This window comes from Zootoca vivipara, chromosome 16, assembly GCF_965207765.1.
Source record: "Zootoca vivipara chromosome 16, rZooViv2.hap1.1, whole genome shotgun sequence".
NCBI lineage: Eukaryota > Metazoa > Chordata > Lepidosauria > Squamata > Lacertidae > Zootoca > Zootoca vivipara.
The window spans coordinates 37,528,432-37,555,648 of NC_142599.1; the positions used below are offsets into that span (position 1 = coordinate 37,528,432).

General features: G+C 46.7%; 1 protein-coding gene across 4 annotated transcripts in view; it reads left to right on the forward strand.

The window, feature by feature from the left end:
- VPS45 (vacuolar protein sorting 45 homolog) overlaps positions 1-27,217 on the forward strand; it is a 50,679-nt gene that overhangs the window by 8,664 nt on the left and 14,798 nt on the right. For 3 of the 4 annotated variants that reach the window (XM_088660049.1, XM_088660050.1, XM_035097764.3), the window contains 12 exons: positions 10,612-10,746; positions 11,253-11,313; positions 13,307-13,386; positions 14,967-15,035; positions 15,871-16,008; positions 16,944-17,054; positions 18,066-18,200; positions 19,699-19,812; positions 20,487-20,654; positions 23,342-23,500; positions 25,369-25,476; positions 25,581-25,702. In XM_088660049.1, the coding sequence (XP_088516175.1) occupies positions 10,612-10,746; positions 11,253-11,313; positions 13,307-13,386; positions 14,967-15,035; positions 15,871-16,008; positions 16,944-17,054; positions 18,066-18,200; positions 19,699-19,812; positions 20,487-20,654; positions 23,342-23,500; positions 25,369-25,476; positions 25,581-25,702 (1,400 nt within the window). Of the gene's footprint in view, positions 1-6,980; positions 7,303-10,611; positions 10,747-11,252; positions 11,314-13,306; positions 13,387-14,966; positions 15,036-15,870; positions 16,009-16,943; positions 17,055-18,065; positions 18,201-19,698; positions 19,813-20,486; positions 20,655-23,341; positions 23,501-25,368; positions 25,477-25,580; positions 25,703-27,217 lie in introns of those variants that run through there. The other variant, XM_035097763.3, reaches the window with a different exon arrangement.

Sequence of the window (27,217 nt, forward strand, 5' to 3'; positions counted from 1 at the left end):
CGATGAGACGGGCTTGAGTTTTGTTTCCTTGGCTTTTTATACAAAATATTAAACGCCTTGGGGGGGGGGGGCTCTTCTCCACTCTGCTGCAATGTTTGTGTAATGCGGGTGGGGTGGGAGGGAGTCTTGTTTGCAAGGCTGGTCTGTTGTTTTATACAAATCAATAGGAAACAGAGCTGTTTGCATTCTGTTTGGGCTGGGGGGGGGAAGCAGATTCATTGACAAGACGCTTTTCCCAGTGTTGAGCAGAAGCATAATAATAATAATAATAATAATAATAATAATAATTTATTATTTATACAGTACCCAGTCTATCTGGCTGGGTTTCCCCAGCCACTCTGGGCGACTTCCAACAGAAAAATAAAATAAAATAATCTATTAAACATTAAAAGCCTCCCTAAATAGGGCTGCCTTCAGATGTCTTCTAAAAGTCAGACAGTTGTTTATTTCTTTGGCATCTGGTGGGAGGGTGTTCTACAGGGCGGGTGCCACTACCGAGAAGGCCCTCTGCCTGGTTCCCTGCAACTTGGCTTCTCGCAACGAGGGAACTGCCAAAAGGCCCTCAGTACTAGACCTCAGTGTCCAGGCAGAACGATGGGGGTGGAGACGCTCCTTCAGGTATACTGGACCGAGACCATTTAGGGCTTTAAAGGTTAGCACCAACACTTCGAATTGTGCTCGGAAACGTACTGGGAGCCAATGTAGATCTTTCAAGACCAGTGTTATGTGGTCTCAGCGGCCGCTCCCAGTCACCAGTCTAGCTGCCGCATTCTGGATTACCGGTAGTTGTAGTTTTCGAGTCACCTTCAAAGGTAGCCCCACGTAGAGCGCATTGCAGTAGTCCAAGTGGGAGATAACTAGAGCATGCACCACTCTGGCGAGACAGTACGCAGGCAGGTAGGGTCTCAGCCTGTGTACCAGATGGAGCTGATAGACAGCTGCCCTGGACACAGGATTGACCTGTACCTCCATGGACAGCTGTGAGTCCAGAATGACTCCCAGGCTGCGCACCTGGTCCTTCAGGGGCACAGTTACCCCATTCAGGACCAGGGAGTCCTCCACACCTGCCCGTCTCCTGTCCCCCACAAACAGTACTTCTGTCTTGTCAGGATTCAACCTCAATCTGTTAGCCACCACCCATCCTCCAACCGCCTCCAGACACTCACACAGGACCTTCACTGCCTCACTGGTTCTGATTTGAAAGAGAGGTAGAGCTGGGTGTCATCTGCATACTGATGAACACCCAGCCCAAACCCCCTGATGATCTCTCCCAGCAGCTGCATGTAGATGTTAAAAAGCATGGGGGAGAGGACAGAACCCTGAGGCACCCCACAAGCAGTAGATCCCAAACTTTTTTGTCCATCGTCCCCTTGGTCCTCTAAGCTCACCCCCAATGCATCCTATCCTAGCCTATAAAAAGCAGTAACTCAGAAAAGCAGTTTTCATGATGCACTAAGAATTCAAAACAGTAACCATTAATTGCACATTTATTCCAGATCCTATTAAAACTACGGTACTGTACTTAGTTTAATCAATCCAGCAAAACTGATGAACTTGACACCAGCTTTTTCATAGTCTCATAGTCATTTAGCAAGATGACTAGGCTAGTTTCTGCACACTCCTACATCAATGTCTGGTTCAAAGTCACTTAGCAGGAGTATTAAATCTGCTTTAACTATTTATTTGTGCTTTTATCTTGTATTTTATCTTGTGGACTGCCCTCGGATCATATGAAGGGTGGTATATAAATCTAATAATAATAATAATAATAATAATAATAATAATAACAACAACAACAACAACAACAACAACAACAACAACAACAACATCTCCAGCGCCCCCTTGGTCCTTAGTGCCCACCTAGGTAATCCCACCCCCAAGGGGACAGTGCTGTGCACTTGTGTGTTCTAAAGTGCATTTAAACTGTTCTTTTTTAAAACTGAAAACATCCAAATACAGCATAACTTGATCAGTCAGCTGATTCCACACACACTGACATGGGTGGTAGGGGGGCCCTTCGTACAAACGTAATAAATCCTTTCATGCTTAAATGGTCAGAGAGGCATTTTGGACAAAGCTACAGGCCTTGGCTGGGACAAAGGCAGATTCAGCTATCTAGCAAAATGTTGCAGTGCACTTTCCCCCCTCTCTGTGAGTGACAGCCACATGTAATGACAACCATCCAGCCAACAAAGTTTCTTCAGCCTTCTTCTTTCCCAAGGTTTCAGGCACTTGACATTCCCAGACCCACCGGGAGATGCCAGCAACCCTGGGGCTGTTCTGCCCTGAGCGACAACCCTTTCCCTAAAAGGACGAGCAAGTTTCCAGTCCTCATGGCGTTGTATAAAGGGTAGATTTAAGCGGGAACATAGGAAGCTGCCTTATACTAAAGCAGGTCATTGAGGTTTGCCTACCCAACATTGTCTGCACTGACTGGCAATGCTTCTCCGGGTTTTCAGAATTGGGGGATATTTCTGGAGATGCCGGAGATTGAACTTGGGGGCCTTCTCTGCTCGCAAAGCAGTTTACCCATCAAGTTCGCATGCTTTACAAAGGGGTCATGCGTCAGGCCGCAGCTGTCCTCCATTCTCCCTGCTCTAAGCTTAAAAACCTGTTGAATTTTCTTGTGGAAAATGACCATTGTGTTTGTACCCGAGGGATTTAGAACCATGAGGACTAGCAGGAAAGCACCTGCTTTGCATGCAGAAGGTCCAGGTTCTGCCCCTGGCAGCATCTCAAGGTACATCTGGATCTGACTGGGAGAAAACAGCTTCCTAACGTTAGGGAGGGCGAGCCCAATTCCTCCTCCGGCCTAAAGGCAGGTGGCTTCGTAGGGATATTTACTGTCTCGTGACAAGAGGATGCCACAGTTTTGCCCCCGATGCTCTGTGTCAGCTCAACAAAGGGAGATTATTATCCCAGCCTGGAATCGAGACAGCCAGTGACTGATGGGGAGATCACGTGAGTTTGCCAGTGGCCACAAGTCACCACAAGGGAAGGAGCGCAATAAAGAGGATAAGTGAAAGGGGATAAACACATGCAAACAGATGGCCGCCCAATACGCAAAGATGCTCAAGGAGGGAGGAAGTGAGGCCTTTTGTAGGGGCCGGTGCTGATCCTGTCCCAGCTGCATGTGGAATCAGACAGTGGGGCTTGGAGTGGGATGACTTTTCATAAGACTGGGCGGGGGGGAGAGAAGCCTCTGCTCTGCGCTTCATTTTTGCGACCAAAGTCAGAATTCCTAGCCTGAGGCTCCTGGTTGGAGCTGCAGGAATGAGCGGAAACTGCTTTATACCGAGCCGGACACTTAAGAACATCAGGCGTTGCTGGCTCAGACCAAAAGAAGCTCACCTAGCCCAGCATCCTGTTCCCACAGCGGCCAACCAGATTCCTGTGGATTCAAGCACGGAAGCCCTCTGCCCTCCTGCAGTTCCCAGCCACTGATATTCAGAAGCGTTGCTGCCTCCAGTTGGTTAGTAGTCATCGATAGCCCTCTTCTCCTTGAATGTGTCTCGTCCAGCCCATCATCGCCTCCAAGCACCTGTTCAGCCCTCGGGCAACCCACGTACACTATTACGCAATTTTACGACATCTAGGGCATCCATTGTTCGGGTAAATCCATGTGTCACATCCGCACTGCACATTTTAACATCGCATTCAAAGCACATGGCTTTCCCTCAAATAATCTTGGGGATTGCCAAATGCGTCTCACAAAGGCACAATTATATATTCTGGAGAACGTTAAAGAAAAGGAAACCGGAGGAAAAGGAGAGAAGAGAACAGGGAGTGGGGGAAAAAAATAAAAAGGACTGTCCTGTCAGTTGCGTAAAAGAAATTATTCAAAATATTCTCTCTAGAATGAGATCCAACTGATCTACTTTCTGCTAGGTAATGTTTTCCCAATCGTCCAATCCCAATGTCTCAGATAAATTCATTTTCCTTTTTACACAAGAAGTCCAAAAGGAACCACATTCCCTGCCACAAGGTTTGCTAATGAATCGCTGGAAGTGCAACAAGCTGGCGCCCACTGCCTTATAAGCAGAGGCTGTGTTAATCTGGTTCATAATTGCATTTTGTCGGGTTTCCCCCCTCCCTCCCCAGGGAGCCTAGTGTGATTTAAAATGCTTTAATCGTATCCGGAAAGGGCTCGTCGTTTTAATTGCTGCCTCGTTTCCTTGTAAATGTTTTCTTTATAGCATTGTTAGTGACAGGGTTTTCAAATATATGGTCTCAGGGAGACTCTCCTTCCTAGCAGCCGTTTGCCATTATGCTGGGGTTGAATCTAGCAGGGCCTTTTGTTCATGCGGCAATTTGGAGCTGATTTACTGAACTAAAACTCTCACACCTGGCGGGAATGGATGTGATATCCTTAGAAGTATGTAAGAAGAGTCCTGCTGGATTAGGCCAGCGGCCCCTCTAGTCCAGCATCCTGTTCTTGCAGTGGCCAACCAGATGCCCGTGGGAAACCCGCAAGCAAGATTTGAGCACAAGATCCCTCTCCTTTCCTGCAATTCCCAGCAACTGGGATCCAGGGGCATTGCTGCCTCTGACCGTGGAGGCAGAACACAGCCATTGTGTCAGGGAGCCATCAATAGCCTTTATCCTCCATGAATTTCGTAGGATCACAAAATTCGAAGGGGCACCCTGAGAGTCATCTAGCCCAACCCCCTGCAAATGCAGGGATATATCACACCCATTCTAAACTGGGATCAAACCTCCAGCCTTGGCATTATCAGCACCACACTCTAACCCACTGAGCTATCCAGGATGTCTTAAGATATTTGCCCAGTTCTCTTTTTGACGCTGTCCAAGCTGCTGGCTGGCTCCTGCAGCAGTGAGTTGGCAGCTTGGAAAAAACAAAAGCAATGGCTGTGTAAAAACCCAGCAGGACCCAGGAAGGAACTACTGTACTGTGTGCAGTTTGCCTATTGCAAGAGTTGCTCCAGTGGTGCAGGAGCGCAAGATTTATCCATGAAACCACGTAAACCTATAAATAGCAGTGGGGAAGTGAAGTTGGCTTGGGTTTATTACGCGCAAGCCGCCTTTCTTTCTTTTAATTCAGTCCTGCCGTGCCAGGAATAGCACCTAATCCCAAAATATTAGGAGATTAGGACTCTAGCAAGAGGGAAGTTTCTTGAAGGCAGAATTCATAGTGCGAATGGAAGTGCCTCCATGCAGGGAGGAGCAGAGCAACTTGCCAGCCACCAAACACAGGGTTGTGGGGGGGGGGGGTTAGGAGACCCCTGTCTGCTCTCAGCCGCTGTTTATTTCTGTGGGGTCACAAGAATGAGGCGTGTGGTTGAGCCCTGGAGACACAAATCGTGCCGCAGAAGGAGCAAGACGCCCCGTCATGCCCCGGTGACGTCACTCACTTATTTTTGGGATCTGCCCAAGGTGGCGTTTAATCCGACGGGGACGTCTGTCTGCAGCTTCAGACATCTTGGGGGGGGGGGGTAGGAGGACAAAGTTAGCTCGCAGGTTTGAAATTTTGCCGTCCTCCCGTTCTTAAACAATGCACAATCTCTGCCTGTCTATAGCTGAGCTTTTTATGCCATGATGAAATTGTTCAGCTTGCAGCAAACTAAGTTTTACTCCGTGTATACCCATTGAAATTAATGAACCTAAATTGCCCGTCATGGCCATTGATTTCAGTGGTTCTAATATGAGTAGCGCCAGCACCAGACACAACCCTTATGTGTTAAGAAAACCATCAGAAGAGCCTGCTGGATCCGTCCATGGCACACATTCTAGCCGTGCAAAACCATTTAATGAGGGCACAGAGCAAGGGCCAGTGAGAGGTGTGGCTTAGGCAGTGTGGTATTGTGGTTAGAGTGCTGGAATAAGACCTGGGAGAGCAGGGCTCACGTCTCCACCCAGCCTCGAAGTTCATTGGGTTACCTTGGGCCGGTCCTTGTCTCTTAGCCTAACCTACCTACCTCACAGGGTTGTTGTGAGGGGAGAAGCATGTTATGTCATGCTTCCAGGGAAGCTGAGCCATAAATGTGAACTATATAAACACACAAATATGTAAACGGGGAGGAAAACAGTAATTCCAATTCCAAAAGTCAACAAAGCATATTCGGTAACAATTTCATGGGACAGTTAAGATAAAACTTGCTTGTGGACATAAACTTAGCTTGACAGCACAATTGCTGCTTGTGCCTACTCAGAGGTTAAATCTCTCCCAGTGCCAGATTTATGTATAAGCTAAACAAGCTATAGCTTAGGGCCCCCAAAAAATTAAAGGAAAAAACCCTGGATGTACATTTCCAAAATATAAGATAAAGAACAAATAAAATAAAACCTACATAAAGCAACAGTTTTGTGTTGTGTAGGCTCTTATGATGTAAGTCATGGCCCCTGCCTGCTAGCCTGCTCCCTCAAATATCACTGGTTTGCTCCTTTCTATATACAGGGTGCCTACATTCTGCGTGGACTGGTTGCATGGCAACACATGCAAATGGCTTTAGATACCTATTAGGTCCATAAATTACCATATAGCATATATTCAGCACAAAAAACAGCGACCATTTGTTGTTGACAAAGGACAGCTGGACATATAAAGGGCCCCATTCGCTTCAGTAGCTTAGGGCCTCTTCAAACCTAAATCTGGCCCTGGTCTCTCTGTTCAATGGAGTTTCCCCTCCTGGGAAGAAAAGTACAGTACTTAATTTCCGTGTGTAAGGAGGTAAGGATCAGGCCAAAGGGGGCTTAACTAGTCTCCGCATCCTGTTCTCACAACCAGATGCCCCCACGGGCAGGATCCGAACCCAAGACCAGCCTCCTCTCCTGGTGTTTCCAGCGAGTGGCATTCAGATGGATTGCTGAGCATAGCATCTCCCAAGCAAGCATAAAAAATAAAAGCAAACTCGCTCAGCGACTCCTCCGGTCTGAAAGCGCCCTCTCTCGGCGTGCTGCGGAAACAGCGAATGAGATTTGCTCCTTTCCAAACCAGCCTTGCAAGTGGCAGCCCGGGAGGCAGCGGCGCGGAGGCTTCTGGGAGATGTAGTCTCCCTCTCCCTGCAGCTGCAACCGAGTCAGCTGGAGAACTACAGCTCCCAGGTTTGCAGGAGCCAAGAGAGAGGAAGCGAAATTGGGTAGCTCTTCCAGGCTTGGTGCAAGGAAGAAAAGGTGGGGGAGGGATCTTGTTGAGTTGCATTTCGTTGCAAAAATTAAGGGGCGTCGGAGGCGTTTGCACCGGGAGAGAAAATGAACGTGGTGTTTGCAGTCAAGCAGTACATCGCCAAGATGATCGAGGAAAGCGGCACAGGCATGAAGGTGCTTCTGATGGACAAAGAGACGGTGAGCTCGGAAAAGGGGAGGGAGGAACGGAGGAACCTGCCAGGTACCCTTGCTCCACCCAGCCCAGTGTTGCCAGCACTGGCTGGCAGCAGCAGCAGCGGCTCTCCAGGGTTTCAGGGCAGGGATATCTTGCATGCGAAACGGGGGCTCTGGCACTCAGATCCAGCCCGTTCGCTCAAACTAAAATCAAGATTCCAGTCCTCAGGGGGTTCTGAATGGACTGATTTGAACAGGTGAGCAGCTGGAGGTGACTTGTACTGAGATCATTGGCTCATGGGGGCTCAGTAATGTCTACACCGGCTGGCAGTGGCTGTCCAGAGCTTCAGGGAGGAGATGCCACTGGAATTCGAACCCGGGGCCTTCTGGATGGAATTCAGGGTGACAGGCAAAGTTCTCTGGTGATTCTATGTTGCAGCTGTTGGTTGGGGATTTGCTAAAAGTGATGTCTGCCGGCTTGCAACACCCCACTTATTAGCTTACAGGTGAAACTCGGAAAATTAGAACATCGACGAAAAGTGCATTTATTTCAGTAATGCAACGTATTATTTATTATTTTTCTTTTAATTTTTACAAATGCTTTCTTTTGGAAATTCCACAGTAATAAAACAAATAATTACAATAATACAAAGATAAACAAAAATAAACACCACTAATTACATTCCATTTATAATTGACCCACCTGACAAATAATTACAATTACAACAAATAAATCTATCTCATACATTGGTTTCACCTTTTAAGTTGCATTACTGAAATAAATGCACTTTTCGACGATATTCTAATTTTCCGAGTTTCACCTGTATTTTCAGCACTGACCTGTTGTGTTTCCTTATTTCAATTGGGCACAATGTGTGTGGGATCTTTCTTTCCCCTGAATGCAGGGCGTTGGACTTGACGGCCCTTGGAGGGGGGGGTCCTTCTAACTCCACAGTTTTGTGATTCGGAGACTCCCAGCTCTAATGGACCCCACCCCCTCCTATGCTTTTTTAGCATTTCATGTTTTTAAAGCTTGACTTCCTTCCCCCTCTTTCTGCGATTCCTTAAATTTATTTCTTAATATCTTCTGCATATCCAAATTCATTTAATTTGCTCATTCAGTGATCTACTTTAAATATATGCTCTTATGAAACTGCATAAAATAATCCTGCCAGTGTTTTTATATGTCTTTGTAATTTATCTGTAAATATTCAATAAACCATTTCCATTCTTTTCTTGGTAGACCACAAACTTGACGTGAGTCAACAGTGTGATGCAGCAGCTAAAAAAACCAATGCAATTCTGGGCTGCATCAATAGGAGTATAGCATCTAGATCAAGGGAAGTAATAGTACCACTGTATTCTGCTCTGGTCAGACCTCACCTGGAGTACTGTGTCCAGTTCTGGGCACCACAGTTCAAGAAGGATACTGACAAGCTGGAACGTGTTAAGAGGGCAACCAAAATGGTCAAAGGCCTGGAAACAATGCCTTATGAGGAACGGCTTAGGGAGCTGGGTATGTTTAGCCTGGAGAAGAGAAGGTTAAGGGGTGATATGATAGCCATGTTCAAATATATAAAAGGATGTCATATAGAGAAGGGAGAAAGGTTGTTTTCTGTTGCTCCAGACAGGGGACACGGAGCAATGGATTCAAACTACAAGAAAGAAGATTCCACCTAAACATTAGGAAGAACTTCCTAACAGTAAGAGTTGTTCGACAGTGGAATTTGCTACCAAGGAATGTGGCGGAGTCTCCTTCTTTGGAGGTCTTTAAGCAGAGGCTTGACAGGCATATGTCAAGAATGCTTTGATGGTGTGTTTCCTGCTTGGCAGGGGGTTGGACTGGATGGCCCTTGTGGTCTCTTCCAACTCTATGATTCTTTTATAAAAAGTTTGTTATCTTGATTTCTTATTCTTCCGGTAGGTTTTGCCATTTCTGCATATTCCATCAGTTTTTGTATCCATTCTTCCTTTGCTAGGACTTCTTTCCACCCGCTTTTAGCACCTCTTTCCTGGTTCTCTCTCCCTGCCATGCCCCGCAAAAAACAATATCCTTGCAGGCAGGGTGGATTTGATTTAAATCAATTTAAATCACTAGTCAGTAAGACTTGATTTAGATCATTGTTTTTAACAGAAAGACTCATTCTTGCTGGTATAATCTTAATATTTACAGCCAGATGAAGGTTTCATTTTTGCAAAAAAAAAAAATTCAGAGTAGTTTTTATAGTTAAATCAAAAATTACTGATTTGGTTATACTATTGTACAGTGGTACCTTGGGTTACGAACGCGTTCTGTTCCGGGTCGCAGTTCGTAACCCGAAAAGTTCGTAACCTGAAATCGCCATTTTGCACATGCGCAAAGCGCTATTTTCACGCTTTGCGCATGCGCAAATGCGTGCGGCGCTTCTGCGCTCGTGCGCGCGGCAAAAATACTTCCGGGTTTGCGCAGTTCGTAACCCGAGTTGTTCGTAACCCGAGGTGTTTGCAACCCGAGGTACGACTGTATTAGAAATACACATAAAAGGTAAAGGGACCCCTGACCATTAGGTCCAGTCGTGACCGACTCTGGGGTTGCGCGCTCATCTCGCATTATTGGCCGAGGGAGCCGGCGTATAGCTTCCAGGTCATGTGGCCAGCATGACAAAGCCGCTTCTGGCAAACCAGAGCAGCACATAGAAACGCCGTTTACCTTCCCGCTGTAGCGGTTCCTATTTATCTACTTGCATTTTGACGTGCTTTCGAACTGCTAGGTTGGCAGGAGCTGGGACCAAGCAACGGGAGCTCACCCCGTCACAGGGATTCGAACTGCCGACCTTCTGATCAGCAAGCCCTAGGCTCAGTGGTTTAACCACAGCGCCACCTGGGTCCCACATAGACAGATAATTATACACATAGACAGATAATTATGAAATTATTGTGAGGTTTAATAAGTTAACTATTTATATTGGGACAACTTTTTTGCTGTACTTTATTGCAAGGAGAAAAATAATTATTTCCTTAAACAATTCATTTAACTAAAACAATTACATTATAGCATATATATCCATGTTTGTTAACTGATGTGGTTAGACATGTTGTTTTTTTAAAAAAACTTAGGCTGAGTTTTAGCACACATGAAAAACTTAAAACAAATCCTTATTTCCTGATGAATAGCCTTTGGACTATAATGTAAGTGAAATAGAAAACTATCTTTAGAAAGATTTTTCCTCCAAAAGCATTTTATTTTGAAAATCCAATTTAATTTTTTTAAAATGCAATTTAAATAAAGAAAAAATCAGATTATATATCTATATATCTATATAGATAATTGATTTATATCCACCCCGCTTGCAGACCAGTATCGTGAGCATGGTGTACACGCAGTCTGAGATTCTGCAGAAGGAGGTGTACCTCTTTGAGCGCATCGATTCAGCCAACCGGGAGAACATGAAGCACCTGAAAGCCATCTGCTTCCTGCGACCCACCAAGGTGAGACAGGGCACAAGGGAGCCTGTGCCAGAGGTGGGAAAACATCTGGGGGAGCCATCCAGATGTTTGGGCTCCTGCCACCATCACCTCTCCCTACCAGCCATGCAGGTCCCTGGGAGCTGGCACGTTTATTGGATTTGATTTAAATCAAATTGATTTAAATCACTAGTCAGTAAGACTTGATTTAGATCATTTTTTTAACAGAAAGACTCATTCTCGCTGGTATACAGTGGTACCTCGACTTACTAATTTAATGCATTCCGAACGCACATTCGTAAGTTAATCCGATTATTATTATTATTATTATTATTATTATTTTAAAAAACCCATTGATTTTTATCCGCCCTGTTTCAAACCCTAAGGGTGGGTGACAGCAATCAAATATATAGCTATATAAAACAACTTGAAAATTACCAGGTGTCAGATGAAATACTCCGCTTTGCGTAACTGGTTTAAGGACTTGATTTCTCACCTCACTGTGGTTTCTGGTTGGGTTGTCCTTCCAGGAAAACGTGGATTACCTCATCCAGGAGCTGCGGCGTCCGAAGTACAGCACCTATTTTATTTGTAAGTACAGTACGGAAAGCCTCTAGATGTGTTGTGTTTTCCTGCCAGCACGGCGTAGTGGTTAGAGCTGGACCTGGGAGAGACTAGGGTTCAAATCCCCCACTTGGTGGTGATGTTCCCTGCCATCTCTCAGCCTAACCTGCCTCACAGGGTTGTTGTGGAGATTGCATGAGAAGTCGGGGAGCATTACCTTGAGCTGCTTGGAGAAGACGGTGTCATAGAAATGCAAAAAATAAACAAATTCACCCCTGACATGTTTCATAATAATAATAATAATAATAATAATAATAATAATAATAATAATAATAATACCCTGCCCATCTGGCTGGGTTTCCCCAGCCACTCTGGGCGGCTCCCAACAGAATATTAAAAACACGATAAAACATCAAACATTGAAAACTTCCCTAAACAGGGCTGCCTTCAGATGTCTTCTAAAAGTCAAATAGTTGTTTATTTCCTTGACATCTGATGGGAGGGCGTTCCACAGGGCGGGTGCCACTACGGAGAAGGCTCTCTGCCTGGTTCCCTGTAACCTCACTTCCCGCAGGGAGGGAACCGCCAAAAGGGCCTTGGAGCTGGACCTCAGTGTCCGGGCTGAATGATGGGGGTGGAGATGCTCCTTTGGGTATACTGGACCGAGACCTTTTAGGGCTTTAAAGGTCAGCACCAACACTTTGAATTGTGCTCGGAAACGTACTGGGAGCCAATGTAGATATTTCAAAACCAGTGTTATGTCTCGGCGGCCGCTCCCAGTCACCAGTCTGGCTGCCGCATTCTGGATTAGTTGTAGTTTCCGGGTGACCTTCAAAGGTAGCCCCTCGTAGAGCGCATTGCAGTAGTCCAAGCAGGAAATAACCAGAGCCTGCAGCACTCTGGCGAGACAGTCTGCGGGCAGGTAGGGTCTCAGCCTGCGTACCAGATAGAGCTGATAGACAGCTGCCCTGGACTCAGAATTGACCTGTGCCTCCATGGACAGCTGTGAGTCCAAAATGACTCCCAGGCTGCACACCTGGTCCTTCAGAGGCACAGTTTCCCCATTCAGGACCAGGGAGTCCCCCACACCAGCCAGCCCCCTGTCCCCCAGAAACAATACTTCTGTCTTGTCAGGATTCAACCACAATCTGTTAGCCACCTTCCATCCTCCAACCGCCTCCGGACACTCACACGGGACCTTCACCGACTTCAGTGGTTCCGATTTAAAAGAGAGGTAGAGCTGGGTATCATCCGCACATTCAGTGGGCAAGCCCACCTCGGTCGCTCCTATTGATTGTTTACACAGCTGAAGACCTTGTGCTACTCTTTAAAACATAACTGGGTAGATTTGAACCCTGGTCCCCTGGGTCCTCGCTTGACTGTCCAACCACCGTGTGGATTTCTTCTCATTCTTATTGCCACCAATGTTGTGAAATCAGTGCGGTTTTGAAAACGACACCTTAATTCAAAATGACATCCGGTTTATCCGAACATCGATGGAAACGGAATCTCCTTGATCTCAGGGACGATCATGCAAGATAGGGTCGTAAGAGGTGTCCAAATGGATGGCAGGCAGACGAACGACTTTCCTAAATACAGAATGTATTAAAAATATTATTTAGTCTTGATATGGTATAGATTTCAGGATTGCTTCTTTTTTATGCATGTGTTAGTTGCCTTGGAGAGAACCCCGAACGGTGCATCTTTTAAGAATAAGCGATTCTCATTGATAGCCGCATTAACCAGAAACGTTCGGTTGTTTTGGGATGGCGTGAGCTGACCCAAACAGGCCTCTAGAGGTCGTCCTCAGCTTATGCAATCACCCTGATGGAGCAGAACAGCTGCTGGTTTTGCAGCAAAAGGCTGATTTTGACTTGTTCCTGGAAGACTTTTGATGGGGAGAAAGGCAAGAGTGGATAGGGCCCACTGTGGAACAGACCCACATTCCACCCAGCGACCCTTGTTTCCCCCTTCCATCTGTCACTTAGCTGGCTGCCTTTCTCTCCTCGCCTCCTTCCAGATTTCAGCAACGTCATCAGCAAAAGCAACGTCAAGTCTCTGGCCGAGGCCGACGAGCAGGAAGTTGTCGCAGAAGTCCAGGTACGTCTACAGTCAACGAGCCACAGGTCCAGGAAGTCTCTTGGCTTCCTTTTTAAAATAGATATATATATTTATACTTTTCAGGTTTCTACATTTCACTAATTTTACAACCATATCGACATTTCAAAACTTGACTTCCTTCCCCCTCTTTCTGCGGTTCCTTAACTCCTGAACGCCGCAAAACCGGAAGTGAGTGTTCCGGTTTGCAAACGTTCTTTTGGGAGTCGAACGTCCGACACGGCTTCCGATTGGCTGCAGGAGCTTTCTGCAGCCAGAAGTCGTTTTGGAAGTCGAACGGACTTCCGGAACAGATTCCATTCGACTTCCAAAGTGCCATTGTACGCCTATGAAACTGCAGGTTATTACAGTAATCCTGTCAATGTTCTTATCTGTTTGCAATTTAACAGTAAATTTCCATAAACTGTTTCCATTCTTTTATAAAAAGTTTGTTATCTTGATTTCTTATTCTTCCGTTAAGTTTCGCCATTTCTGCATATTCCATAAGTTTTTGTATCTCCGGGCTTCCTTTTTGAGGAAAGACTCCCTGCTGAATGAGGGAATTAAATTTACGGCCTGTAGTGCATTAAAAGAAAATACTATGGAAATGTTGTATAGGTGGTATCTAACACCAACTAAATTGGATAAAATGTATAAGATGGGGAAAAAAGAAGGAATGTTGGAAATTTCTATCACATGTGGTGGACTTGTAGCAAAGTAAAAACCTTCTGGGATTTGATTAGTAATGAATTAAAGAAAATGTACAAAAGTACATTTGTTAAAAAAAACCAGAAGCATTTTTACTGGGTATAGTAGAGGAAAGAGAGACCAAAAGTTATTTTTGTATGCAACTACCGCAGTAAGGACTTTATTAGCCCAAAAATGGAAGCAACAGGAACTACCAACAATTGAAGAGTAGCAGATGAAGATGATGGAATATGCAGAACTGGAGAAAAACAGAAACCAGCGCGATCAAGCTTTCCAAAAAGACTGGGGTAAACATGCAATATTTAAAGGACAATTGCAAACAATTAACAACACTAGCAGGATTGAATTAAGAAGACTTGTAATGTTGATGGCCCTACCTATTTACATTTTCCTTAAAAATGGACAATGGGAATTGTATAATGTAAACAGGAAGAAGTATAAATGGGAGGACAGAATAAACAGTTATGGGAACCATGAGACGGCTGGGTGGGGTGAGTCGAGTACCTCTTACGAGCAAAAATACGGTGAAATATGAGGCCGTGCTTATATACCGTAAAATGGAAAACTTAATAAAATATTATTAAAAGGGGGGAAAGACTCCCTGCTGCTTTGGAGATGGAGAGGCAGACTGGTGCTATTGCAGTATAATTTGGGGCAACGATCCAGGCCCTTGAGACTCCCCTGGCCCTACCTCTTCAAGTGCATTAGGAGGGCAATCCTATTCTCCTTGAAGCAGCGACAAACCCTTGAGTGGCTGCCCCTGCTTTACACCCACCTCACTTTGCCGCGCGTTGACACCGGGCCTGGTCACCAGCATTAAATAGCTTTTTGGGCATCACTGTGACACCAAGTCTCTCCCGCTTCTCGCCTGGCAGGAATTCTACGGAGACTACATCGCCGTGAACCCGCACGTGTTCTCTCTCAACATCTCTGTCTGCTGTCAGGTAGGTAGCGTGAGAGGAAGCCCGGTAACTTCCAAGCCTCCTCACAACGCTCAGCGCCAGTTCCCAGGGTTCTTCGGGGGAAGCCGTGGCCGTCCAAAGGGGTGCGATAACTGCGTCAAATGTCTGGTGCAGATGGAGGCATCAAAAGTCACCTAGCAGCAGACTAGACAAGTTGCTTCGTGGTAGCAGAGCGCAAGAGGTCGGGTGGCCGTCTTGTCACGGATGCGTCGCAGGGGGTGGCAGGTGACCAACGGAGTCCCTTCCGACGCGGGTGGCGCTGTGGTCTAAACCACTGAGCCTCTTGGGCTTGCCGATCAGAAGTGGTTCGAATCCCCATGATGGGGTGAGCTTCCGTTGTTCAGTCCCAGCTCCTGCCAACCTAGCAGTTCGAAAGCACGCCAGTGCAAGTAGATAAATAAGGACTGCTGCGGTGGGAAGGTAAACGGTGTTTCTTTGCGCTCTGGTTTCCGTCATGATGTCCCATTGTGCCAGAAGCGGTTTAGTCCTGCTGGTCACATGACCCGGAAAGCTGTCTGTGGACAAACGCCAGCTTCCTCGGCCTGAAAGAGAGATGAGCACTGCAACCCCAGAGTTGCCTTTGACTGGACTTAACCGCCCAGGGGTCCTTTACCCTTTACCTCTACGATTCTGTGGCTGCTCCAGGGGGATCGCCTAAACAGGCTGCTGGCCACTTTCGTTGCGTATTTTTATGTCTTATTTTTATGTCGTGAACTTCCCCGTGATCTTCAGGGGACAGGGTACAAATGTAATAAATATAACAAAACAAAACAGGCCTTGCTCGCCTCTCATTTATCTTTTCGCCATATTTTTTTAGGGCCACAGCTGGGACCAGGCTCAGCTCTCCAGGACCACCCAAGGCTTGACCGCCCTGCTCCTGTCCCTCAAAAAATGCCCAATGATCCGCTACCAGCTCTCTTCTGAACCAGCCAAGAGGCTGGCAGAGTGCGTCAAGGTTCGTTCTTATTTGGTAAAAGTATTTATATGACACTGCCTAGTGAATTATTATTTTTAAGAGAACATCAGGGCAGTGCACAACAAAGTGCATGTGATAAATCGTAAAGCACCGTTTGCCTCTTCCACAAGTCTCTCGAGAAACTAGGGATAAGTAACATCTAATTCAGAGCTTTCCTAACTGTGTGTCGTGACATGTATGTGTGTTGGCAGCAGTGGGCGGGTGTGTTGTGTCACACAAACGCTCCCCGCCCTCATCCCGGGGCTGGAAAGGGGTTAGTTTAACCTCTGGTTTGCTAGTAAAAGAGAATTACCGTGTCACAAAATGATTCATGTCTAAAAAATGTGTCACCAAGCTGAAAAGTTTGGAAAGCTCTGATCTAATCGTTTGGAAGTGTTTCTTGATGTAACACAGAGCTTTTTATTCTCAGCAGTCCATGTGCCCGTGGGGGATCTTGCAAGCCACGAGTACCACACTTTTTGCTCTCTCGTTTCTTAGGACTTAGGACTTACCTGTCTGTATCTTATTGCAAATATCCGGATAACCAGCTTTATCATTGTAACATCCCGTGCCAGCCTTGGTTTGGTTTGGTTTCATTTTTATGTGCTTGTCTCATGAAGTTCTATTTTGTTATTTGGGTTATATGTATATTAAAACGAAAACACAGTTTTATTTGAACTTGGGGCCCATTTAGCTCAGTATTGCCTACACTGACTGGCAGCAGTGTCTCTCTAGGTTTCAGGCAGGGGCCTAACTGGAGCTTGAACGTGCAAGACAAGCAGATGCTCTCCCACTGAGCCAAAAAAGGCACAGGCAAGGGTTTTTTTTGTCTTCCATTGTCGGGGTAGAAAAACTAAGTTTGCAGTCCCTGTGCAGAGGACCTTTCCACACCTTAACTACCTGGCTAGCCTCTTGCTTTCCTCCCCTCCAAACAGCAAGTGATCACGAAAGAGTATGAGCTTTTTGACTTCCGTCGCACCGAAGTTCCTCCGTTGCTGCTGCTCCTGGACCGCTCAGATGACGCCATCACTCCGCTCCTGAACCAGGTGAGAGCCTCGTTCCTCTCTGTCGCCTTGAAGCTGTCTTTAAATGGGAATCTGTGGATATGCCTTATACCTGGGAGGAGGAGGAGGAGCAGTGTGGAAGCAGAAGCAGGAGAGGAGGGAGGCCAAGAGGCAGAGATGAGAGGCACAGGTGTCTCCCCCTCCTGCTGCAGCAAGCTCCCCTCCCTCCTGGCCTCCCAGGACCAGGAGAGGCATGAAATGGGAGAAGCAAAAGCAGGTGTGCCAGCATAGTCTCAGATTGCTTGGGAAAAACCCCAGAGAGGACGGGACTTAGTCCCCACAACTGCCTCATAGGCAGGGCCGTCTTTACCCAGGGGTGCAAGGGGTGCGGGGCACCTGGGTGATGAATTCTGGGGGGCGCCCGGCGCCCACCTCTGAAGCCGTCAAAGCTCTTGACTATCTGCCTGTTATGAAATAATAAATAATTTTGATCAAGCTAGAAAAACAAAATACATCTATACCTAGGTATTACCGAAATGTATACCTACTGTTTCAGTAAGGGCTTTCAACTTTGTGCACTCATTGACCAAAGACACTCCACGCCAGCGGCGGCGCTTGTCGTTCACAACGGTGGCGCTTCTCAGACGCAACAAAGGTGCTTGTCATTCTCAGTGGCGCCGTGCACGCAAAATTAACTAAATTTGGGGGTGCGGGGCAGATCTTTGCACCCTGGCGGTGCATATGCTAAACACAGCTCATAGGGGCAAGACCTACGAAGAAGGGTTGCTGTGCTCATTTGGCCTGGCACTCATGAGCACACCTTGTTTCTTCTGATAAAGAGTTAGCCTACTCCATGTGATTTATTGCTGGCCCGCCCCAACAGTAAATCAAGTGCCACTGGTCCATCTAGGTCAGCATTGCCTACACTGGCTGGCAGCAGCTCTACGGGGTTTCAGATGGAGATGTTTAGAGATGCCTGTGATCCTTCCCCTAAGTTTTGGAACTTTTCTTGCTTCTGCTTACTCTGCTGACTCTCTTTTCCTCTCTGCGTAGTGGACGTATCAGGCAATGGTCCACGAGCTGCTTGGGATTAACAACAACCGCATCGATCTCTCGCGAGTCCCGGGCATAAGTAAGGACCTCCGGGAGGTGGTCTTGTCGGCTGAGAACGACGAGTTTTACGCCAACGTAAGTCTTTGGGAGCCTGGGACGCAGGTGGTGCTGTGGGCTAAACCACTGAGCCTAGGGCTTGCTGATCAGAAGGTTGGCGGTTCGAATCCCTGCAACGGGGTGAGCTCCCGTTGCTCGGTTCCAGCTCCTGCCAACCTAGTAGTTCGAAAGCACATCAAAGTGCAAGTAGATCAATAGGTGCCCCAACAGCGGGAAGGTAAATGGCGTTTCCGTGTGCTGCTGGCCACATGACCTGGAATCTGTACGCCGGCTCCCTCAGCAAGTAAAGCGAGATGAGCGCCGCAACCCCAGAGTCGGTCACGACTGGACCTAATGGTCAGGGGTCCCTTTAACTTTAAGTCTTTGGGACGGTACCTTTTATCACATGTGCTGGTCAATAAAGGCTTTCTGGGAAATGATATATAATGAACTGAAAAAATGTTTAAAATAACTTTTGCAAAAATAAAAAAAATCCAGAAGGCTTTTGGTTAGGAATTATAGGTACCGATATCCCAAAGGAACAGAAAAGGCTCTTTATGTATGCGACAACAGCGGCACGGATGCTATTAGCCCAGAGATGGAAAGAAGAAAGAGTCCCTAACAGAGATGAATGGCAAACCAAGCTGTTAAGACTACGCTGAAATGTCAAAACTGACTGGAAAAGCTCTGGGACAAAAACTTCAAGAAAGAATGGGGGGTTATAATTTATTTAGGAGACCACTGTAAGCAGATGAAAACATTAGCAGGATTTTAATCTCACTTGTAATGGTGCGTATAATATGGACAGTATGGATACAGTGGTACCTTGGTTCTCAAACGCCTTGGTACTCAAACCACTTGGAACCCAAACACTCCAAACCCAGAAGTAAGTGTTCGGGTTTGCGAACTTTTTTTAGAAGCCAAATGTGCTCCGTTTTGACTTCCACACTTCCGTTTTGAATGTTACGCTGAGATCTGTCTCTTTTTGCTATTTGTTTTGCTTTTTTTTGTGGCTCTCTTTGATCGTGTGACTACAGTACATTGTCTATTGCTTTCATTTTATGGATCAATAGTAAAATTCATGTTAAATTGCTGGGGTTTGGGGGGGGATTGTTTTTAAGTCTGGAACAGATTAATCCACTTTGCATTCCTTTCTATGGGAAATACACATTGGTTTTGGAACGCTTTGGTTTTGGAACGGACTTCTGGAATGGATTAAGTTTGAGGACCAAGGTACCACTGTAGGTATAAAATATAGATTGTGAAATAATAAGCAGTTGAAAATGTTGACAATAGGATCCATGAAGGGGATGGGGGGAAGTCCCGAGATTCAGAGTAATCTCTTTATATGGATGTGTATTTGGTATGGTTATAAATTTATATTTGTAAAATCAAACACAAACCATTTTTTTAAAATAAAAGTTTTGGGGGAACCGCTCTCTAGGATACTGGATGCTGTGCCCCCCTTTGTTTTCCTCCTGCAGCAGCCAGACTCTCCTGACCTTTCCCTCAATCTGCTGCTCTTTCCCGTTTGCAGAACATGTACCTAAACTTTGCGGAAATCGGCAGCAACATCAAGAACCTGATGGAAGACTTCCAGCGGAGGAAGCCCAAGGAGCAGCAGAAGCTGGAATCCATCGCAGACATGAAGGTAGCTTGGAAGGGAAAGGCCAGCAGCCCATGCTTGCCCAGGAGCAGGGAGCTTGCAGGAGTTTTGGGCTGGGGGAATGGCAGGCCAAGTTAATGGAATATGCAGAAATGGCGAGGCTGACGGGAAAGATCAGAAACCAGGAATCTTAAAAGATTGGAATAACGGTTTAATATACTTGAAAGACCCCTGTAGTCAGTTAAAAATAATTGGCAGGGATACAGTGACACTTGTAATCTGAAATGAACTTTGGTAACTATGATTATATAACAGATAGATAATGGTAAAAAATGTGGGAAAAAGAGGGGAAAAAATTATTTGGAAATAGAACCCATGGAGGGAGGGGAGGAGGTCTGAAGGTTCAAAATAACCTTTTTATTTTTATGTTTTGGAATGGTTAAAGTTATTATGTATAAATTCATGTAAAACCAATAAAGTTTTTATTAAAAAACACACAGTTTTTGACTGAGACCTGTAGGAGACCAGGGTTCAAATCCCCACACAGCCATGAAGCTTGACGCGGGGCCAATCATTGCTTTTTAGCCTGATCTACCTCGCAGGGTTCTTAGTAGGATAAAAGAGGGAGAACTTTGGGTGCCACCTTGAGCTCTGTTGAGGAAACGTGATTCAGCAGCCGGGCTCTGAGGTGTCCTCTCCCCTTCTTCTCCATCCTTCAGGCCTTTGTGGAGAACTACCCTCAGTTCAAGAAGATGTCCGGCACCGTTTCCAAGCATGTCACGGTGGTGGGGGAGCTGTCTCGGCTGGTGAGCGAGAGGAACTTGCTGGAGGCCTCGGAGGTGGAGCAGGAGCTCGCCTGCCAGAACGATCACTCCAGCGCTTTGCAGGTACCCCCAGCCCCGAGGCTGGAGCCTTCTCCAAAACCAGGGGTCGGCAACATGCGGCCCATGGCCCGGAAGTGGCCCATGGAGACCATTTAACTGGCCCATGAGCCGTCCCAGAAGCGAGCCGCCCTCTTGGCGAGTCACGTCACACTGCACTAAACCAGCGCGGCGTGGGGACTCTCTTCCACGGCTCCGGAAATCACTTCTGCACATGCGCAGGCACCGGAAATTGCACCTGTGCATGTCCACAGTGCCGGAAATCGCTTCTGCGCATGCCCAGACGCCGGAAATCGCTTCTGCTCAGGCGCAATTTTCAGCATCTGGGCATGCACAGAAGAGATTTCCGGCGTCGCACTGCGCCTATCTGGCCCACAGAGGATCTCCGTGGGAGTGATCCAGCCCGGGTAAGGTAAACCTTGCCGACCCCTATCCAAAACCCTAAATAAATAAATCCCCTCTCGGTGCGCTGTACGTTAAAATAAACCATGCCACAGAAACGGAAGCATGAGAAGGCATCCGATTCAAGGGGCCAAAGCCGATTTTCCCAGCCCGGCTCAGAGATGTTAATGGATTCGTTTTGGTTCGTAGGCCCAAAACCAAACCCTGACTTCAGATCATGGCTTGTTGGCAGAAAGCAAACCACAGTTCATCAGCTAGGCTGGGTTCACAATTCCAAACGAAACAAACCATAGTTTAGTGTCCCATGTGAAACAGACATGTTTGTGTCTTTGTGTTTATGTCTAATCTTCCAGTCTTCCAGCCTCCAATAATGTTTTTTGAATATCTGCCTGCTTTTCACTTGACGGGTGCGTTCTGAACTTTCAAAAGCTCAGAAATGACCAGGGCTAAAAAGCAAAAAAGAAGAAATAATCAGGGTTTCATTCTGTGTTCTTAAAGATTCTCCTCCTCTGGATCCTGCCCTAAATCCTGGAATCTTTCAAAGATATGCTGCTTTTATATAAAGAATTTCTTTGGGGCAGTGGAGAGACTTTCTAATTTTATTTTGGGGGGAAAGCTTGACAAGGAATCTTCTGTCTGCCTCCGGAGCTTAGATGGGACGTCTGTTCCCTCCGTAACCCATAGAATTCATAGGCTGACCCCGCCAGCTGACACCACATCAGTGGGGATGAATTAGGGTTGTTGGCTGTTAACAATGCAGCCATTTTTCCCGAGGGATCTTCCGGGGCCTCCAGGGGTCTAGATGGGCAGGGAGGTCGAAACGGGTGGGGTTAGATGCCGTCAGGGCAGACACTTCTGCGTGGATCTCGGCTTCCGACCACAGGGAAGCTCTCTCTTTTCTGAACTTTAAGCTGCAATTCTCAAGCTGCTATGGGGCTCAGAAATGCCTCGGTAGATAAGACAGGGGAATGTCCTTGGCAGTGGGGGGGGGGATGCATTCTGCACGAACTCAGAGGCAGCCTTCTGCAAGAAGGCTCCCAAGCCAGCCCTCACGAGTCAGCTGGAGATCTTTGTGTCGAGAAAAGGCTTGGACTTGAGAGTACCCTGAACCTGTGAACCACCCCAAAATCTGCAGATGGAAGGCGGTATACAAATTTATAATAATAATAATAATAATAATAATAATAATAATAATAATAATAATAATAATAATAATTACGGAATTCAGATTGTGATACAAGCAAGATGCAAGGCAGGAAATGAAAGAAGCAATGAAATTACAGTTGAAATTCCAGCACAGTCCATTGTGGCTGCCTTAAGAGGTTGCTCTCCCAAGTGGCCGGCGGCTCACTGAGACTCTTGCTGATTTTCAGGCCGCCTCTGTTGCCAAAAACATTTGAGAAGCAAGGCCTTTCATGGCTTTGAAAGGGGAGGGAAGCCATCCCATCAGGAAGGTTTATGTGGAGCATTTACGTCGGCCTTTCCCAACCAGGCCACGTTAGATCTAAGCCCATTCATTTCCATGCTTAAACTCTGAGCAGAGCTAACACTGGGTTTCATCCACTGTGTTCTCGAGACACAAATCTGCAGATTTATATTTTATTTATACCACGCCCATCTGGCTGGGTTTCCCCGACCACTCTGGGAAGTTTCCAGCAAAAGATTAAAAATACATTAAAACATCAGTTATTAAAAACTTCCCTAAACAGGGCTGCCTTCAGATGTCTTCTAAAAGTCAGACAGTTGTTCATCTCCCTGACCTCCGATGGAAGGGCGTTCCACAGGGCAGGTGCCACTACCGAGAAGGCCTTCTGCCTGGTTCCCTGCAACTTGGCTTCTCGCAGTGAGGGAACCGCCAGAAGGCCCTCAGCACTGGACCTCAGTGTCCGGGCAGAACAATGGGGGTGGAGACGCTCTTTCAGGTATACTGGGCTGAGGCCATTTAAGGCTTTGTAGCTCAGCACCAACACTTTCAATTGTGCTCAGAAACGTACTGGGAGCCAATGTAGGTCTTTCAAGACCAGTGTTCTATGGTCTTGGCGGCCGCTCCCAGTCACCAGTCTAGCTGCCGCATTCTGGATTAGTTGTAGTTTCTGGGTCACCTTCAACGGTAGCTCCATGTAGAGCGCATTGCAGTAGTCCAAGCGGGAGATAACTAGAGCATGCACCACTCTGGTGAGACTGTCTGTGGGCAGGTGGGGTCTCAGCCTGCATACCAGAGGGAGCTGGTAGACAGGATGCACCGTCCTCCCCCCCCCCCGGAAAAAAACGCTTCATCTCTCCTGCTGCAGAACATCCGCCGGCTCTTGCAGAACCCTAAAGTGAGCGAGCTGGATGCCACCCGCCTGGTGATGCTATATGCCCTTCACTACGAGAGACACAGCAGCAACAGCCTCCCGGGACTCATGACAGAGCTGAGGAACCGAGGGGTCTCCGAGAAGCACCGGAAGGTGGGTAGGGGTGCCGGACCGGGGCGGGAGGGGGAGAACCTGCCCTTTGGAGCAAAGGCTGTGGCGTGGGTCCATACATTGCTACGATACTGCTTCAGACGTGGGTTATTGCTTTGTTTTCGTTTCATTGTTTTGCATTCTCATTCTGGTTTTATTATTTTGTACTTACTTTGGCTTTATTGTTTTTTATTCTCGTTTTGTATTTTCTGTTGTCAACCGCCCTGGAATCCTTCTGATGAAGGGTGGTGTACAAACTTGATTAATACCGGTAATAATAATAATAGTAGTAAGCATTTGAATGATTTCTGTGTATAATAAGAAAAAAAGTAAAAGGATATGAAAGATCTAAGAAACTTTACGATAACAAAAACATAACAAAGCTATTATTTGTACTGCTGGAAAATAGCAATGATGAATACACTGGGGGTGATGGGAAGTCATAGGTAGTAAAACAAGGATGTATGAAGAAATGAACTGTGTAGGAACAAATGGACTTATTTTTGTGGTTTTTTGAAGTATCATACATGCGAATCTTTTGTTGTCATTTAAACTCAATAAAGATGTTTAAATGAAGGGGGGGAAAGATTAATAATAATAATAATCAGTGCTTTTTTTCTAAAAAAATGTTTAGGGGTACTCTCATTTTGACTCCAGGAAATCACCATTTTATAGTTCAAATTGGGGGAAATAAATCTAGTAAATACAACGAAACTGACCAAACATCATGCTAGATTCCAACTCCTACTTCACACATTAAACGCTCGCTTCTGTCTGTGACTCAGGAAACACCGTAACAGGAAATGAGGATGAGGCTGCCATCGGGGGTAGCGATGGAACTGACGATTCACTGTGCTAGAGAAGAAACTTAATCTTTTAATTTTTTTAGTTTCTTCTCCCGTTAGATTCACAAAATGTTTAGGGGTATGCGTCCCCCTGTGTCCCCCCAGGAAAAAAAAGCACTGCTAATAATAATAATTTGGCAGCTTCCAACAAAGGTTAAAAGTACATTAAAACACCAGTCATTTAAAGCTTCCCTAAAGAGGGCTGCCTTCAGATGTCTTCTAAAACGTCAGATAGATGTTTATCTCTTTGACATCTGATGGGAGGGCGTTCCACTGATAATGTTTGTCGAGTTGCCGGCTTTCATTTTTCTGCTGGATGTGGCTGGTTAAACCATGGAACTCCCTCCCGCAGGAGACAGGGATGGCCAGAAACCCAGACAGCTTTGAAAGTCAAGGATTGGGCCAATTCAGGGAGGAGGAAGAGGGCTGTCAAGGGCACCTAGCCACTATGACTGCTCTCCACAGCCGGAGGCAGCATTGCTTCTGAATCCCAGTTGCCGGAAGCCACAGGAGAGGGCTCTTGTGCTTGAATTCTGCTTGGCTCCCAATACGTTTCCGAGCACAATTCAAAGTCTTGGTGCTGACCTTGAAAGCCCTAAACGGCCTCGGCCCAGTATACCTGAAGGAGCGTCTCCACCCCCATCGTTCAGACCAGACACTGAGGTCCAGCGCCGAGGGCCTTCTGCCGGTTCCCCCGCTGCGAGAAGCCAAGTTACAGGGAACCAGGCAGAGGGCCTTCTCGGTGGTGGCGCCCGCCCTGTGTAACATTTAGAAGACATTTAGAAGACATCTGAAAGCAGCCCTGTTCAGGGAAGCTTTTAATGTGTTACATTTTAATGGCTGGGGAAACCCAGCTAGATGGGTGGGGTACAAATAATTTATTATTATTATTATTATTATTATTATTATTATTATTATTAAGGGTTTCCTATTGGGACATCTGGTTGGCCACTGCGAGAACAGGAGGCCGGCCTAGATGGGTTCGGCAGGCTCTTCTCACGCTTTGCTTTTTCTCTTCTGGCTCAGCTGGTGTCGGCCATCGTAGAATATGGAGGGAAGCGTGTTCGCGGAAGCGACCTCTTCAGCTCCAAAGATGCTGTGGCCATCACCAAGCAGTTCCTCAAAGGACTAAAGGTGGGGGCCGTTATTCCAGATAACCAGGATTATTATTTTTTGCAGCCTCGCTGAGCCCGGAGAGAGCATTCGCTTTTCCCTCTTGTGTTTCCTTCTTCAAATAGGGCGTTGAAAACGTCTATACCCAGCACCAGCCGTTGCTGCATGAGACTCTTGACCAGCTCATCAAGGGCAAACTGAAAGACAACCAGTACCCCTACCTTGGTCCCAGCACCCTCCGCGACAGGTAAGAGTGGCAGGCGTGGTCTCTCCAAGCTGGGGGTGCCTTCAGGGGCTGGATCTGAGACCATGCAAAAGCCAGGTGATCGGAGCTGCTAAAAAAGAAAGCAAGATTGCAGTCCTGAGGTCCAGCTCCGAGGGCCTTCTGGTGGTTCCCTCGCTGCAAGAAGCCAGGTTACAGGGAACCAGGCAGAGGGCCTTCTCGGTAGTGGCACCCTCCCTGTGGAACGCCCTCCCACCAGATGTCAAAGAGAAAAACAGCTACCTGTTTAGGGAAGCTTTTAATGTTTGGTGGACTATTGTATTTTAATATTTTGTTGGAAGCCGCCCAGAGTGGCTGGAGAAACCTAACCAGATGGGCGGGGTATAAATAATAAATTATTATTATTATTATTTTATTTTATTATTATTATCCTCACAGTTCTGAACAAAGGCCTGGTTCAGATAGGAGCCAAGGAAGCTGGCTTATACTGAATCAGGCCACGGTTCCCTGTAGCTCACTGTGGTCAGCACTGACCGGCAGTATCTCTTTCCGACTCAGGCATCTCTCCCACACCTACCTAGAGATGTTGCCTGCGGGGCTGGAGCCCTGCCGCTCCCTAAATCGTTCCGTAACTGTCACAAGACAAGGGCTGAAATGAGCACCTCGACAGTACATATATTTTGGGACAAACGCCTCCCTACGGTGGAAAGCTTTCCAGCTCTCCGATTGAATTGCTGACTTAAATTCCCTGCTCCCCTGGACAGCTGGCTTACAAACTGACTTGGCACTGGTTTTCCTCCTTTGCGACCTGCGCTGTGGTTTTTTTGTTTTGTTTTCCTTACTCTCCGCAAACTGCGATCCCCGTTGAGAGTTCAAATGGAATTGGGGGGGGGAGAGAGCGGAAGGCTGCTAGGATTTGCATTCATTTATTTGCATGAGCATCGTAAAACTAACCTCTCCATCAAATTTCAAAGCAGAGGGTTTGCCTGTCTTTTTTCATTCTGCTTCTCCTAAGCACCCATAAGGCACCACCTTCCCTGGCAAGGTGTCACCATGCCATCTTATTTCTTTTATTTCCACATTCTTCCCTTTATATCGCGCCTTCCTTCCATCATAGAACCCAAGGTGGCGAATCTGTCCGCAACACTGGGCTCCTCTCCCATCCCAGTTGTTCATCATTTTGTTGCTCGGTGCCTGCTCCTGCCCCCCTAGATCTCAGGGTAGTTCACAAGATAAAATGAACAATATAAAAACACACAAAATACGTACTAAAATTAAGGGTGCCGAGGGTTGCTGGGAGGGTGGAAAGTTACTGAAACTGAGGTTTGATGGGGGGAAATGAATCAATCTGGATTCCAGACAGCTCTGATAAAGGAGAGAATCCCCGCGGATTAGCCGTGCGTCTGGCTCCTGGAAAAAGCAGGCCTGTCTCAAAATTTATGACGCTGTCCTTTTCTTATCTGTCAGACAAACTTGCAGAAAGGGACCTTCTTGTCTTGCTTGGAAGGAGCTGAAACCCGCCATTAATATTTTTCCGGA